Source organism: Hyperolius riggenbachi, chromosome 3, assembly GCF_040937935.1.
Source record: "Hyperolius riggenbachi isolate aHypRig1 chromosome 3, aHypRig1.pri, whole genome shotgun sequence".
NCBI lineage: Eukaryota > Metazoa > Chordata > Amphibia > Anura > Hyperoliidae > Hyperolius > Hyperolius riggenbachi.
The window spans coordinates 491,386,266-491,402,932 of NC_090648.1; the positions used below are offsets into that span (position 1 = coordinate 491,386,266).

Consider the following 16,667-nt stretch of genomic DNA (forward strand, 5'->3'; position numbering starts at 1 on the left):
TCTTATTTGCGGATCTGGGCAGCACAGCGGATAAACATCGCGGAGCTTAGAAAGTATTGGTGTTTAGTTATTTTTCTATGCGGTGAGGAGCTCTGCAGCCCTTCTTTCAAGCCTCTGAAAGCATAAACAGGCGGAGAGAGAGAGAGCTCCTGGCCGAGGCATTGTCGCCGCAAAGATGCGAGGAGAGAAAAAATATCTTCCTGGTGGAGGAGGAATTGAAGTCAACAGCTTTCCTCTTTTACTCCATTAAAGGTCTAACAGCTTCTGTAGCTTGCAGCGGTGAAAAAGGATTGGCTTCACGTCAACAGAGGTATCTGATCTCTGATTGTATACAGTGATTAAACATCTTTGTGCGTTTCTACTGGAGTAAAAAAAAAAGGGGGGGGGGAATTTAATCCCCCTCCCCCCCTCTAAAAATGGCATCAAAGCAATCAAAATGGTAATGTTCAGCATGAATGGGGCCCCATCCCCCCATCGCAAACTCTGCAGAGTTTTTCTCCATGTTAGGAAGAAACCAACACCCCTTTCCTCACAAAATGGAAGCATCCACTACCAAACTGAGAGTGCTGACAAACCCTCATTAACATGACGTGGCTTCTGAAGTCGAGTAGAAGTGGGAGCGGAGTATTAAATCTCCGACCCGGGGCAAGTGTTTGGATGAGTAAAGTGTATATTTGAAAAGGGGGGGGGGGGGGGGATTAGGATTGGTTGGTGAAGGAGCTGTTCCAAGTTTGGTTCTGAAAAAAGCTGCTGCATTCCAAAGGAAGGGCAATCGATTCGCTCGGGGGGGGGGGGGGGGAGGAATAGGGAAGCAGCAAACTGCTCGAAATCACCCTAGGGCTGCACAAATCACCATTGAGGAGCCCCCAATACAAGAAAGGACACAACGTTATGCAAAGCTGCTGCCTGAAACTTCCCATTGCGCATTTCAGTACATGGAGGGGGAAGGAACAAGAAGAAAAGCTTCAATGGCATCTGTCCGTGGTGCTGAAGAGAGCAAGAAACGCACAGCCTCCCCCTTCTCTGCCATTTCCGGCACACTCAAGGCAAAGAGAAGGGATGGAAGAAAGGAGGGGGGGGGGGGGGGGACTCAGAGCACTTATGGTAAGCAGAGAGTTAACTTTGTCATGCCAAGAAAGAGAGTGAAAGTGTCTCAATACAACCAGAGGAGAAAAGTGTTCAATGAATGGGCTGCAGCAGCAATCTGCAACAAAGAGCACTCCAACACCCATCTGCTACAGCCTTGCTCATAAACACGGCCCCTCTCCCATCCTCCATCGCAAAAGCCACAAACTCACTTCACGCTCTTGGCTGTTTTTTTTCTCCTATCTTCCAAAAACACGTAGAAAAACTCAAAATGGATGCCTTGGAAAAAAATAAGGGGGTAGAAGGAGATGCACGTTTCACCGTGTGAGTGAGTGTGTGATTTATTGAGCCGTGGACGTGCACGCTACAACCTTCATGGCTTGTGTGGAATGACACACTTTACTGGGTGTTCAGAAAAGTATGGCGTGCGGAGAGAGAGAGAGAGAGAGAGAGAAGGAGCATGGGAGTACAGGATGTCTCTGATGCCTCATCCATGCTCCTAACAGCATTCGTTTTGCATTGCTAACTTCTCCTTAGCCTCTTTTAGGGTACGGCAGCCCAAAAAAAAACCACCAAAGTCTCCAACGACAACCATGGCAAGACTTTATCACGAGACGAGAGTCATGGGATTGCATGAGAGTGCAAACAATCTGCTACGGTGACCGGGAGATAGGAGCAAAGTGATTGGTTCTCCTCGCTCATCACCACCCCCCTTTTATATCGATTTATTCATTTATTGTAAACATCCACAGATTTTTTTTTATAAAAATGCGCTTTGCTTTTTCACCGAAACAATCTCATGACAAATGACAAGAACTGATAAAGTTTTTCTCATCCTCTCGCTGTACAGCTGCACTCTGAACGCAAAACAACCAAAAATAGACTGCTTGCAAAAATAATCATTTAGCTAATAAAAAATAAAAAGCACAAAATCTGCAGTTACCTGTGGCTCTTGCTTCATCTGCGCAACTAGTTTCTAAGGGAGGACTGAAAATAAATACAATATACAATGCATTGAAATAAAAAAAAAAAAAAAACAACAACTAAAGCGTATTCAGATCGAAGGAAAAAAAAAAAAAAGAAGAGAGAGTGTCAGAAAGAGAAGGAGGAGGGGAATGAGAAAGTGTTTCAAGTTTGATGGAAACGGGGAGGAACAAAGAGCCAAGTAAACACACAGTGAGTGTGCAAGGCAGTTTCCCCCAGCAAGCTCATAAATATTCAGGTCTCGTCCTAATCTCCACGCAGCAGTACCGCAATATTACTTCCAAATCCTTGTTGCTTGCTCCGGCAAAAGACAAGGGAGGGAGGGGGCGGGGAGAGGGAGGGAGGGGAAGAAGTAGTGAGAGATGGAGGAGAGGGGGGAAAAGGGGGGAGGAGGGGAAAGAGTGGGGGGAAGAGAGAAACAAGGGGGAGAGTAGGGAGGGGGGTAAAGGACGAGGATGAGTAAGGACAGGAGGATGGGGAGAGTAAGAAAAGGGGGGGGAAGTAGCTGAGCAGAGTAGTGAAGGTATAAGCTGAGAAAGTGGATGGATCGCGGCGAAGTTATCAGAGGAAAGCGGCGGAGGAGAGTAAACACCATCAACTAAAGTGATGAAATGATGCGGAGTGGAACAAGAGAACAGGCTGAAGTGTGTCACCGCCGCCGTTCAAGTGACATGGAAGGGGAGGATGACTCCGAGGAGATGCTTATCAAGAGCTGTAGAAAGGGAGACGCCGGAGTAAACACAACCAGAGCAGATCAAAACCAGCGCAAGGAGAACTGGAGCTGAACTGAAGGCCGTGGATTCTCATTCCCCATCACTGTATATTAATGCCCAACATTCCTTTATGCTATTAGTAGACTCAAAAAAAACACTTCTTTACATTTGTTTACATAGGATTTGTCATTTGTTTTTATTTCAAAACGTGAAATGGATTGACTGCGTGACATTCAAGTTCCCTCAGGACCAAAAGCAGAACTCCAGAGGCAGGCATAAATACCTCCAGAGCCCAACACAAGTACCCCAAGCCCAATATAAGTACCCCCCAACCAAACACAAATACAAAACAACCCAACAAAAGTACACCAGAGCTCAACACAATTACCCCAAGCCCAACACAAGTACCCCAGAGCCCAACACAAATACAAAACAACCCAATAAAAAGTGCACCAGAACCCAAGTACCCCAAGCACAATATAAGTATCTCAGAACCCAACACAAGTACTCCAAGCTCAATATAAGTAGCCCAGAGCCCAACACAAACACAAAACAACCCAACAAAAGTACACCAGAGCCCAACAAAAGTACAAAGCATACAACACAAGTACCTCAAGCCCAATACAAGTTCTGCAGAGCTATACACAAGTACAAGAGAACCCAACACAATTACCACTTTTCCCACCCAAAAACAAGTACCCCCAAGCCCAACTCAAGTGCTCAGAGTCAACACACAAAGTACCTCTGAGGCCAACACAAGAATTCCCAAAGTCCAACAAAAGTCACCCTAGAGTCAGGCCCATAACCTGAACTCAAACACAAGTACACCAGAGACAAACATGTGCATTCCTACAGTCTACAGTGGACAGCACCACTTTTAATGGACAGCACCACTTTTAATGTTCTCCCCATGTTTGAACATGTTTCTACCCACACCCCCAAAGTCCATTGGCAGATTAATTAATGTGTTCATACAAAAGTGACCCCACACTATGACTGGGGTACACAGAATATACTAAGACTTCATCAAAGTCCATCCTGTAAAGGCCACGTTCAACTGAAGGTTACGTTAATGGGGGGAGTTATATTTATAGGGGGCTTATTAAAGTGACAGCAGCTTACAAGTTTATAGAAGAAGTATAACAGGCCAGAACTCCACGAAAAGTGCAGGAGGAACATAATTGTAGCACCAACATTCAACCTCTGCTAACTCCAAATCCCACCTACATACTCCAGACACTGGGCCAAAAAGAACTCAAACGCTCCCAGTTCCAGTTTAACCAGACCCTGCTAAGTTCATGAAATAGTGACAACAGTCAATACAAATTGTTACTTTGACAGACTCATTCATGGGGTGGGGATAAAGTTGGGGTTCATACACCTCAGAGTGGTCTATGGAGAGTTCTTGGGGGTGGGGGGCAATAAATACACTTTAGATTGGTCTATGGAATGAGAGTTCTTTTGGTGTGTGTGTGTGTGGGGGGGGGGGGGGGGGCAGCAGTACTTACTCTTTACTGTTAAGTAATTTAATAATTTGGGGGATAGGCAGATAAATCTGAGGGGGGGTTACATACCATTCATTGGGAAGTCTAAGTAAGTATGGAGGAAGACAATTTAGACTGAAGTCTATAAAGTATGGGGGAGGGGGGTTAAGTATACTTTATAATAAAGTCTACGAGTTTGGGGCGACGAGTTTTCAGATAAATCTGGTGGGCAAAAATACTTTATAGTGAAGTCTAGGAGTAAGTTCTCGAGGAGGGAAGATAAATCTAAGGGGCAAGTACACTTTATAGTGGCATCTATAGTTGAGTCTATCGGTAAGTATTGGGGAGGGGGGCAGATAAATCTGGCTGGGTAAGTACACTTTATAGTTAAGTCTAAGTATTGGGGGGGGGGGGGGGAGAGAAATCTGGGGGGTAATTATACTTTATAGTAAAGTCTATTAGTAAGTATGGGGGGAGGGGGTACACTTTACAGCGAAGTCTGTGTGGTGGTGGGGGAGGGGTGACCACAGATCAAGTATACTTTATAGTGAAGTCTATTAGTAAGTATGGGGGAAGCGGGTACACTTTATACTTAAATCTAAGTATTGGGGGGGGGGCAGATAAATCTGGAGGGTAAGTAAACTTTATAGTAAAGTCTATTAGTAAGTAAGGGGGTAGAGGGTACACTTTCCAGTGAAGTCTATGTGGTGGGGGGAGGGGTGAGCACAGCTCCCATCAGTCAGTCAGAGTGGTGGGAAAGAGGGGGTCTCCATGACAACAATAACCCCCCAGGATAGATGAGGGGGGGTTCTCTCTCACCTGGTGGCGTTGGATCTCCAGCTGGATGGCCTCCTGCAGGCTCCGCACCTCCATGCCGCCGCCTCTCCGCGCACAACTCCCGGCAGTAAGTTGTGAGGAGTGAGAGGACCGCACCGCTCCGCGCTCCTCCGCCCTCCCCGGCTATCGGCTACTCCTCCGTGTCTCCCGCGTCGCCGCCTCTCCCCGGGCTCCTCCGCTTACACTTCGGGGGAAGAAGTCCGGGAACACCGCGGAGAGAGAGGAGGGGGCGGGACTACTTTGCTGGCCGGAGCGCGCGGAGGGATACCAGAGAGAGAAGAGCCGCTGAGAGGAGAAAAGTTGGTACCACAGCGGGCTCGTGCTCCCTGCGCGCGCCCCCGCCGCGTGCCCGGCTGCGGAGGAGAGGGAGGAGGGAGGCGCGCGCCCGTGTGTGTGTTTTGAATTGGTGATGCTGAGGAGGGGGGGCGGAGGCTGTGACGCGGCGCAGGTGGGCGGATCCTGCGTGCTGGGGATGCTATGCGCAGGCGCGTTAGACGCGTTTGCTGGGGAATGTGATGGAGTTTGGGGGAGGTGGTACCCGAGGAGGATGCAGGGATGGATTGGTGGTACCACCTCCCTCCCCATCCATGTATCCTTCCCGGGTACCACCTCCCAATCCATCCCTGCATCCTTCCCAGATTCCACCTGCCCATTCATCCCTCCATGCATCCTCCGTGGGTACCACCTCCCCATCCATCCATCCATCCCTGCGTCCTCCCTGGGTACCACCTCCCCATCCATCCCTGCATCCTCTCAGGGTACCACCTCTCTATCTATCCATCCCTACGTCCTCCCCAGTACCACCTCTCTATCCTTCTATCTATCCCTGCATCCTCTCCGGCTACCACCTTCCCATCCATCCATCCATGCTTCCCAGGTACCGCCTCCTCATCCATTCCTGCATTTTCATCATCATTACCACCTTCCCATCCATCCATCCATCCATCCATCCCTGCATCCTCTCCGGGTACCACCTCCCCATCCATCCCTGCATCCTCTCCGGGTACCACCTCCCCATCCATCCCTGCATCCTCTCCGGGTACCACCTCCCCATCCATCCCTGCATCCTCTCCGGGTACCACCTCCCCATCCATCCCTGCATCCTTCCCAGGTTCCACCTGCCCATTCATTCCTCCATGCATCCTCCCTGTGTACCACCTCCCGATCCATCCCTGCACCTCTCCATCTATTCATCCCTACGTCCTCCCCAGTACCACCTCTCTATCCTATCTATCCCTGCATCCTCTCCGGGTACCACCTTCCCATCCATCCATCCCTGCATCCTCTCCAGGTACCCCCTCCCCATCCATCCCTGCATCCTCTCCAGGTACCCCCTCCCCATCCATCCCTGCATCCTCTCCAGGTACCCCCTCCCCATCCATCCCTGCATCCTCCCCAGGTACCACCTCCCCATCCATCACTCCATCCTCCCCCGGTACCACCTCCCCATCAATCACTCCATCCTCCCCGGGTACCACCTCCCCATCCATCCCTGCATCCTCTCCGGGTACCACCTCCCCATCCATCACTCCATCCTCCCCAGGATCCTCCCCAGGTACCACCTCCCCATCCATCCATCCCTACATTCTCCCTGGGTACCTCCTCTGCATCCTCCCGGGTAACCCCTCCCCATCCATCCATCCCTGCATTCTCCCCGGGTATCACCTCCTCATCCATCCATTTATCCATCGATCCCTGCATCCTCCCCGGGTACCACCTCCCCATCCATCCCTGCATCTTCTCTGGGTCCCGCTTCTCCATCTATTAATTCCTGCATCCTCCCCAGGTACCACCTACCCATCCATCCCTGCATCTTCTCCGGGTACCGCTTCTCCATTCATTCATTTCTGCATCCTCCCAGGGTACCACCTCCCCATCCATCCCTCCATGCATCCTCCCTGGGTACCACCTTCCCATCCATCCCTGCATCCTCCCCAGGTACCACCTCCCCATCCATCCCTGCATCTTCTCTGGGTACCGCTTCTCCATCCATTCATTCCTGCATCCTCCCAGGGTACCACCTCCCCATCCATCCCTCCATGCATCCTCCCTGGGTACCACCTCCCCATCCATCCCTGCATCCTCCCTGGGTACCACCTCCCCATCCATCCCTGCATCTTCTCCAGGTACCGCTTCTCCATCCATTCATTCCTGCATCCTCCCAGGGTACCACCTCCCCACCCATCAATGAGATAAACACATAAGGGGGTTGATTCACAAAATCGTAGTAACACTGCAGTGCACAGACAATGAACGACAGTATTACCCTTATTTCTAACCACATGTACTGCGAGTTACGCTATTAGCATGACCCGCGGTACTTGAGTAGTGCAGGACGCACTGCTTTTTTAAGGGTAATACTTCTGTGCATGACAGTATTACTGCCATTTTGTGAATAAGCCCCATGGAGAGATAAACCATGAGTTAAGTCAAATAAGGAGAGATAAATCATGAGTAAAGTTAGATGAGAATAGATAAATCATGAGTTAAAGAGAGTCTGAAGCGAGAATAAATCTCGCTTCAGACCTCATAAATAGCAGGGGCACGTGTGCCCCTGCTAAAACGCCGCTATAGCGCGGCTTAACGGGGGTCCCTTCACCCCCAAATCCCCCTCGATACACCCGGGGAGCGCTTCCTGGTTGGGGCAGGGCTAACCGCCGCAGCCCTGCCCCACGCGCGTCTGTCAGCGCGTATCTCCGCCTCTCCCCCGCCCCTCTCAGTCTTCCTTCACTGAGAGGGGCGGGGGAGAGGCGGCGATGCGCCGCTGACAGACGCGACTGGAGGCAGGGCTGCAGCCGTTAGCCCTGCCTCCAGGAAGGGAAATTCTGTGACCTTTCTACGATACACTTTTGCGGGGGGTGGGTTGGGGGTGAAGGGACCCCCGTTTAGCCGCGGGATAGCGGCGTTTTAGCAGGGGCACACGTGCCCCTGCTATTTATGAGCTCTGAAGCGAGATTTATTCTCGCTTCAGAGTCTCTTTAAGTTATTTAAGGAGAGAGAAAGAGAGAATTCAACAGAAAAGCTTTGTGAAAGGAAAGCTAGTTCTCTGCATTCTAAATTATTGTTTTATAAAATGTATATATATATATATATATATATATATATATATATATATATATATATATATATATATAGATAGATATATATAGATATATATATATATATATATATATATATATAGATATATATATATATCCTGTTGCCAATCTCTGCTTGTTCCTGGACTCTGTACCTGCCTCCTGATTCTGTACCTCGTTATTCTGATTCTCCGTTGCCTGACCCTGCCTGTTATTGGATTCCGTATCTGCCTTCTGATTCTGTACTTTATCTGTCTGTGTGTTGATGACCTGGCTTGGCCGACCTCGAGAACTAGCCTTACTGTTAGAGGCAGTTCCCAGATCTGTTAGTGACACCCGCTCATTGGTAGAGAGATTTGGGGGTAGTGAGCCCCTCAAGGCGCGATCAGGCCACCCAAGTGGTTTACTCGGCTGCTCCCATAAACACTATGTATATATGAAGAAACAAAAGAAAGAGGAGCGCTCTGAGAGTCAATTCAACAAAATGCAGAGGAAGGTGGAATGGTCTCACCTGGTTCTATTTTGGCCAGCACAGCGTGCTCAGCCGCAATAGGCAGTCGTCCCTCTAAGCCAGCCGGGGACCAAGCTTTCCGTATCGACAGGGCGGAAGTCCGTGACGTCACCCTCCCAGTACTCCTAGCGGTAGTTGTTATGGGGACCTGGACGCTTCCTCTAACACACGCAAGGAGCGTGGTGAGCGGCGTCCGGTCCTCCGTGAAAGTTGGAAAGCGGAGTGGGGAGGGGGGATGGTAGTGCAATAAGCACATAGGCAGGGACGGTTAAAAAAGTTTAATGCACAGGCATAGACAACGCGTTTCGCGGGGAAACAACCCCCGCTTTTTCAAGTCAAAGCTTACTAAGCACTGCTCAGGTGTTATGGAGGCCCAGGATGCTTCAATAGCGGCCTTAAGCTCATCCAGAGTGTTGGGTCTTGCGTCTCTCAACTTTCTCTTCACAATATCCCACAGATTCTCTATGGGGTTCAGGTCAGGAGAGTTGGCAGGCCAATTGAGCACAGTAATACCATGGTCAGTAAACCATGCTGAAAAATGAAATCTTCATCTCCATAAAGCTTTTCAGCAGATGGAAGCATGAACCCACTTTTGAAGTCGCACGGACGCACCACGCTCTATATGCGGAAGCCTCCCCGCTCACTGAACACTATTTTGGCAGTTGGATGGAGCAATTGCCATTCACTAAGTGCTTTTAAAAATAAATAAAACCCTGAGAACACCCCTATGAGAAGATGGGCTAGTCCAAAATCTGTCGGTAATGTCAGATTTCTACTACTTACTGTAAGTGACAGCAACATAGGAGAAGAGTGTGTGTGTGTGTGTGGTGTGTGGTGTGTGGTGTGTGGTGTGTGGTGTGTGGTGTGTGGTGTGTGGTGTGTGGTGTGTGGTGTGTGGTGTGTGTGGTGTGTGTGTGTGTGTGTGTGTGTGTGTGTGTGTGTGTGTGTGTGTGTGTGTGTATCACACGAAAACGGCTTGACCGATTTGAACGAAACTTGGTACACAGATCCCTTACTACCTGGGATGATATGTTCTGGGGGTCTCGCGGCCCCCCTGCACACGTGGGCGGAGCTACAAACAGCAAATCAGATTTCACCCATTCAAGTCAATGGAAAAAATGTAAAAGGCTGCCATTCTGCCAGTAATCAAGCCAGAGTCCCCACACTTGGCACAGTTGGTCACTTGGTGACCGAGGTTACAAATCCAGGAAAAGTGGGCGGAGCATAAAACAGCCAATCAAATTTCAGCCATATATCAGGTCGCCCACTGATCGAGGTCTGACGCTGCTGCTGCTGCTGCTGGGAGGTGAGGGGCACCTGTCACTACCTAACTTGGGGGTCGCCTGTCACTCACTACCTAACCTGGGGGGCGCCTGTTACTACCTAACCTGGGGGTTGCCTGTCACTCACTACCTAACCTGGGGGGCGCCTGTTACTCACTACCTAACCTGGGGGTTGCCTGTCACTCACTAACTAACTTGGGGGTCCCTGTCACTCACTACCATCCTGGGGGGTCCCTGTCACTCACTACCTAACCTGGGGGTCGCCTGTCACTCCCTACCTAACCTGGGGGGTGCCTGTCACTCACTACCTAACCTGGGGGTCCCTGTCACTCACTACCTAACCTGGGGGGTCCCTGTCACTCGCTACCTAACCTGGGGGTCTCTGTCACTCACTATCTAACCTGGGGGTCACCTGTCACTCACTACCTAACTTGGGGGTCGCCTGTCACTCACTACCTAACCTGAGAGTCGCCTGTCACTCACTATCTAACCTGGGGGGCGCCTGTCACGCACTACCTAACCTGGGGTCCCTGTCACTCACTACCTAACCTGGGTGTCCCAGTCACTCACTACCTAACCTGGGGGCACCTGTCACTCACTACCTAACCTGGGGGTCACCTGTCACTCACTACCTAACCTGGGGGTCGCCTGTCACTCACTACCTAACCTGGGGGGCGCCTGTCACTCACTACCTAACCTGGGAGTCCCTGTCACTCACTACCTACCCTGGGGTTCCCTGTCACTCACTACCTAACCTGGGGTGTCCCTGTCACTCACTACCTAACCGGGGGGCGCCTTTCACTCACTACCTAACCTGGGAGGCGCCTTTCACTCACTACCTAACCTGGGGGGCGCCTGTCACTCACTACCTAACCTGGGGGTCCCTGTCACCCACTACCTAACCTGGGGGTCCCTGTCACTCACTACCTAAACTGGGGGACTCCTGGTGCTACCTTAACTTGGGGGCACCTGTCACTACCTAAACTATCCAGGCCAGCCAGCCCAGCATCACCACCAGCCAACGAGCCCAGAATCACTGTCAAAAAGGCCACAGCATCACCACCAGTCAGGCTAGCATTTACTTATCAGTGCGACACAAGGTACAGAGGCGCACTTGCTACTTGCGCTCCAAATGCAGGGACTGACCAATTATTTCACTTCCGCATTTGGAGTACATCCACGCGGTTACAAAGTACGCCCTCTGTGTCTGGTGTCGTGCTAATCTGAGGTCTGTTATGATGACAGAGAGGGGGCTCAGGTGGCGGGGGAGGCACCGGGAGCAGAGGCAGACAGCGGTGGCTTGGTGTCACAGGGGCAGGCACTGTGCCAATGGTGTGGTAGCGCCCATGGCACTAGCCATGCCTGAACCCCTCTAGTTACGCCACCGGTTGCAGGCAGCCGCCACTGTGTCCCTATGTGCCACCTCAGCCCTGCCCCATGCATCCCACTGTCCCCTCATGATTCCTTCTATTCCCAGGCTGTTCCTCCTTTTTTCCCGTGCCTCCTGTCTCCCTGTGCATTCTTCTGTCTCCCTGTGTCCCCTTCTGTCCTTCGGTGACACGCGACACAGGACTTCTTGCCTGGAGTAACAAAAAGGCAAGAAATGGCCCTGTCCTCTCCACCTACAAAGATGGCCACGCTCTGGACCTCTTTACTTTACTTGGCTTTGTTTTATCTTTTGGGCCATAGTCTTGTAACTGTCACAGTTTGTTCTGCTCTGTTTCCACCACCTTCCACTGTAGTACATGTCAGAGAGTCATGTGATCCTGCTCTTCAACCCCTGAGCAGAGTACTCTGTCCTCCCACACCAGTACAAACTGAAGTACATTTCAGAGGGTAATGTGAACAGAAGTATTTAAAGAGGAACTCTAACATGAAAAGATCCCCTGGGGGGTACTCACCTCGGGTGGGGGAAGCCTCCGGATCCTAATGAGGCTTCCCACGCCGTCCTCCATCCGTCAGGGGTCTCGCTGCAGCCCTCCGTGGAGTCCGTGCAGCGGTGACGTCAATATTTACCTTCCTGGCTCCTGCGCAGGCGCTCTGATGGCTGTCGGCTCCGAACTACACGGAAATACCCGATCGCCGTCGGGTCCGCTCTACTGCGCAGGCGCAAGTGTCCTGCGCCTGCGCAGTAGAGCGGACCCGAATGAGATCGGGTATTTCCGTGTAGTTCGGAACGGAAAGCCGCCACAGCGCCCCCGCTGGAGCCAGCAAAGGTAAATATTGAACTGACAGTCGGCACAGTCGCCGGCTGTTCGGAGGGCTGCGGCAAGACCCCCGTGGGACAGAGGACGGCGTGGGAAGCCTCATTAGGATCCGGAGGCTTCCCCCACCCGAGGTGAGTACCCCCCAGGGGATCTTTTTAATGTTACAGAGTCTCTTTAAAGGTCACCACTGTGGTGGATTAGAGGGTGTGTGTTATCCCAAGGGATTCAACAGTCGTAGGGAGACAGGAAAAAAAACACCAGGAGCCCCTTATGGTGCAGTATGTCAAGTGCTGATCACGTAGTCCTAAAGAGCAAAAGAATACTCACAAGTGTGGGTTTGCACAACTAGCAACCAGAGTTTGAAGGCAGGAGAGGAAATCCCGTCCTCACTAGGGTTCTTCAGTCATCAGACATGTGGGTCACTCCAGAAAAAGGCAATAGTTCGAAAGTGAACTCAAGACTAACCCCCCAAAGCAGCTGGGGGCTGTGACGTAACAACTGGGAGGGAGAAGGCACCCTAAAAATGGGTGGTAGTGGATGACAGGTACATCTACACCCACCTAAAGGATTATTAGGGACACCTGTTCAATTTCTCATTAATGCAATTATCTAATCAACCAATCACATGGCAGTTGCTTCAATGCATTTAGGGGTGTGGTCCTGGTCAAGACAATCTCCTGAACTACAAACTGAATGTCAGAATGGGAAAGAAAAGTGATTTAAGCTATATTGAGCGTGGCATGGTTGTTGGTGCCAGACGGGCTGGTCTGAGTATTTCACAAACTGCTCAGTTACAGGGATTTTCACGCACAGCCATTTCTAAGGTTTACAAAGAATGGTGTGAAAAGGGAAAAACATCCAGTATGCGGCAGTCCTGTGGGCGAAAATGCCTTGTTGATGCTAGAGGTCAGAGGAGAATAGGCCAACTGATTCAAGCTGATAGAAGAGCAACGTTAACTGAAATAACCACTCGTTACAACCGAGGTATGCAGCAAAGCATTTGTGAAGCCACAACACGCACAACCATGAGGCGGATGGGCTACAACAGTAGAAGACCCCACCGGGTATCACTCATCTCCACTAAAATTGGGAAAAAGAGGCTACAATTTGCACAAGCTCACCAACATTGAACAGTTGAAGACTGGAAAAATGTTGCCTGGTCTGATGAGTCTCGATAGAGTCAGAATTTGACGTAAACAGAATGAGAACATGGATCCATCATGCCTTGTTACTGTGCAGGCTGGTGGTGGTGGTATAATGGTGTGGGGGATGTTTTCTTGGCACACTTTAGGTCCCTTAGTGCCAATTGGGCATCGTTTAAATGCCACAGGCTACCTGAGCATTGTTTCTGACAATGTCCATCCCTTCATGACCACCATGTACCCATCCTCTGATGGCTGCTTCCAGCAGGATAATGCACCATGTCACAAAGCTCGAATCATTTCAAATTGGTTTCTTGAACATGACAATAAGTTCACTGTACTAAAATGGCCCCCACAGTCACCAGATCTCAACCCAATAGAGCATCTTTGGGATGTGATGGAATGGGAGCTTCGTGCCCTGGATGTGCATCCCACAAATCTCCATCAACTGCAAGATGCTATCCTATCAATATGGCCTAACATTTCTAAAGAATGCTTTTAGCACTTTGTTGAACCAATGCCACGTAGAATTAAGGCAGTTCTGAATGCGAAAGGGGGTCAAACACTGTATTAGTATGGGGTACTAATATTCCTTTAGGTGAGTGTATATTTTATGTTCGTTTATAGTGTCTGATGGGTAATAAATCTTTTGTTTGGAATTGGCATAATGGCATTGCCCCTTTTTTTTAAGGTAAGTCATTTTTATTATTTATTATTATTTTTAGTCACATAATACCATAATACATGGCAAAGAAATGAGCAGCGCTACTTAAAAACAGACTAGTGCCTACCTGCAAGAGAGTGCAAGCCCCACTTGTGGGATAAAATACACACCTAGCATACACATGACCTGTCTACCATTGAAGGATGTTGGTTTCCTGTAACAGCTTTCGTGCAACTTGTTAAGTACTCGTCCCTCCCAATGCGAAGAAGTCATCCCCCATGGGAGGGGACCTAACACTAACTAAATCCTAACCTATGTATATGCATAGCCTGGGTGCGCCACCAAGTAAAATTGAAATTGAAATTGAAAATTGCGCAAAAGGTGGATCAGCGCATCACCAGGCTGCCTCCGAATGGCCTCCATTTAGAGGTGCGCTGAGCCCCCCCAGAAACCGCAAACGCACCTTGAACCCAAACAGAAGCTCTGTATATACACCAAAAGCAAAGCTGTTAAGTTGGAGCAGCTGACCAAAAATGAATTAAATTAGTACATGGCAAAGAAATGAGCAGCGCTACATAATACCATAATGCCATCATTACCACCTATTTTTGGGGCATGGCAAAGTAGGGTTCCACTTAATGGTCCACAAAAATACATAAGCCTTTATTGAATCAGTAAAAAAATGGCACAACATGTTTGCTAACCTGTTTTGGACAAACTTGGGTCCTTAAAGAGAACCCGAGGTGGGTTTGAAGAATATTATCTGCATACAGAGGCTGGATCTGCCTATACAGCCCAGCCTCTGTTGCTATCCCAAACCCCCTAAGGTCCCCCTGCACTCTGCAATCCCTCATAAATCACAGCCACGCTGCTGACAAACAACTTGTCAAAGCTGGCTGTGTTTATCTCTATAGTGTCAGTCTGCTGCTCTCCCCGCCTCCTGCAGAACTCCAGTCCCCGCCTGCATCCCTTCCCTCCCTGCTGATTGGAGGAAAGGGACGGGGGCAGGGACCGGAGCTATGCAGGAGGCGGGGGAGCAGCTGAGACTGACACTACAGATGTAAACACAGCCTCACAGCACGGCTGTGATTTATGAGGGTTTGCAGAGTGCAGGGGGACCTTAGGGGGGTTTGGGATAGCAACAGAGGCTGGGCTGTATAGGCAGATCCAGCCTCTGTATGCAGATAACATTCTTTAAACACACCTCGGGTTCTCTTTAAGGTACGTACACACATCCAACTTTTTCGAGCAACTTGTCATCCGACTTGTCGTTTGAACACACAGTACACACAGTATGCACTGTCGAGCAACTGATAACAGCCGGTTTGCCCAATCCGCTCAGCGAATCCATTGGACCAACTGTCGTTCAAACGACTGTTAGGTCCATACATGCGTACAAACGACTTTTAATCGTTTGCCCAACTTATAGACATTCAAACAACAAGTCGCTTTATCAGTCATTTAATCTAGTCCATTGTTCTATGCAGTCTATTGCCCATTACCAAGTTGGTTAAACAACATGTAAATTAGGTAAATTAGCATATCAGCAGCTTTGTTGGTCAGTGTGTACATGATGTCTGAACTACTTGTTCTTTGCACTTCAAGTCATTCAAATGACCAGTTTAAACGACAAGCAGGTGTAAAGTTGGACGTGTGTATGCACCTTTAGTCATCGCATGAATCCACAACAACAATGTGACAGTTAAATGCATAAGACCACACCTTCATCTGTAACAAGCTGAAGGAAAAGCCAGAGAGCAGGGGCAGTCCCACGCAGTTAGGAGAGCATAGTACATAATAAAAACATGAAAAATAATGAGAACATATGACACTTCAAGGATTTTAACCTTGTGGGGACCGCCTGTAGTAAATCCTATGCTGCACTTGTGGCTTCCTAACTCTGATGCGGTGTAGGATTTACGCCACCTGCCATTCCCGCTCCCAACGCGATCATGCGCACCCGAGAGGGGAGATTAAAGTGAACCTCCGAACTAAAAATCTACTCAGCAGAACTGAAAAGGCTTGGTGTTTTTTTAACAGTTTCACAGCATCAGAACTTTGTTTTTCTTACCAAAGCATAATTTTTAGCTGCATTTTTAGCTAAGCTCCACCCATCAAAGAAAACTGCCCGGGCTTTTTTTTTCTTGATGCTGTGCAAAGCATGATGGGATTTCCTATGTTGTTGTTCACGTTGCCTAGCAACTGGGAGGGGTGATCAGCACATAGGACAGTTGGAACTGTGTCTCATGCTCCCTGTCACCTCCTTTCAACCAAAAAGATGGCTGCCCTCATGAAATCAAACATATGCCTGTTCTTTTAAAACAGGGTGGGTAAGAGATTATATTACCTATCTATTTTAATTAACATAAATAATGTAACTTAATGACAGTATGTTTGTTTAGGCTGAAGTTCCTCTTTAAGCTATCAAATGACAGCTGACATCTCCCCTCAGTGATCAGGAGTCTTCACGAGTGGCTCCTGATCACGTGATCACTGCGATCGCTCGCGGATCGTAGTGATCACTGTTGGCAACAACGGTCTGAGGGGAAGAAGAGGACGGGGACTCACTTTCCTAACGTTCCCCCGATGAAAGTCGCTTCCCTCCTCTCTGGCCGGCATCCCCGCTCGCTCTGCCTTAAGTGTCGGGTCCCGTCTTGATGACGTCATCAAGCCGTGACC

The 16,667-nt window shown here is 49.5% G+C and overlaps 1 protein-coding gene across 4 annotated transcripts in view; it reads right to left on the reverse strand.

Annotated features, from left to right (window-relative positions):
• PHF21B (PHD finger protein 21B) overlaps positions 1 to 5,450 on the reverse strand; it is a 553,372-nt gene extending 547,922 nt beyond the window's left edge. For all 4 annotated transcript variants that reach the window (XM_068278191.1, XM_068278194.1, XM_068278195.1 and 1 more), the window contains exon 1: positions 5,087 to 5,450. In XM_068278191.1, coding sequence (XP_068134292.1) covers positions 5,087 to 5,140 — 54 coding nt within the window. In that variant the 5' untranslated portion in view covers positions 5,141 to 5,450. The remainder of the gene's footprint in view (positions 1 to 5,086) is intronic.
• Positions 5,451 to 16,667: the final 11,217 nt, after the last annotated feature.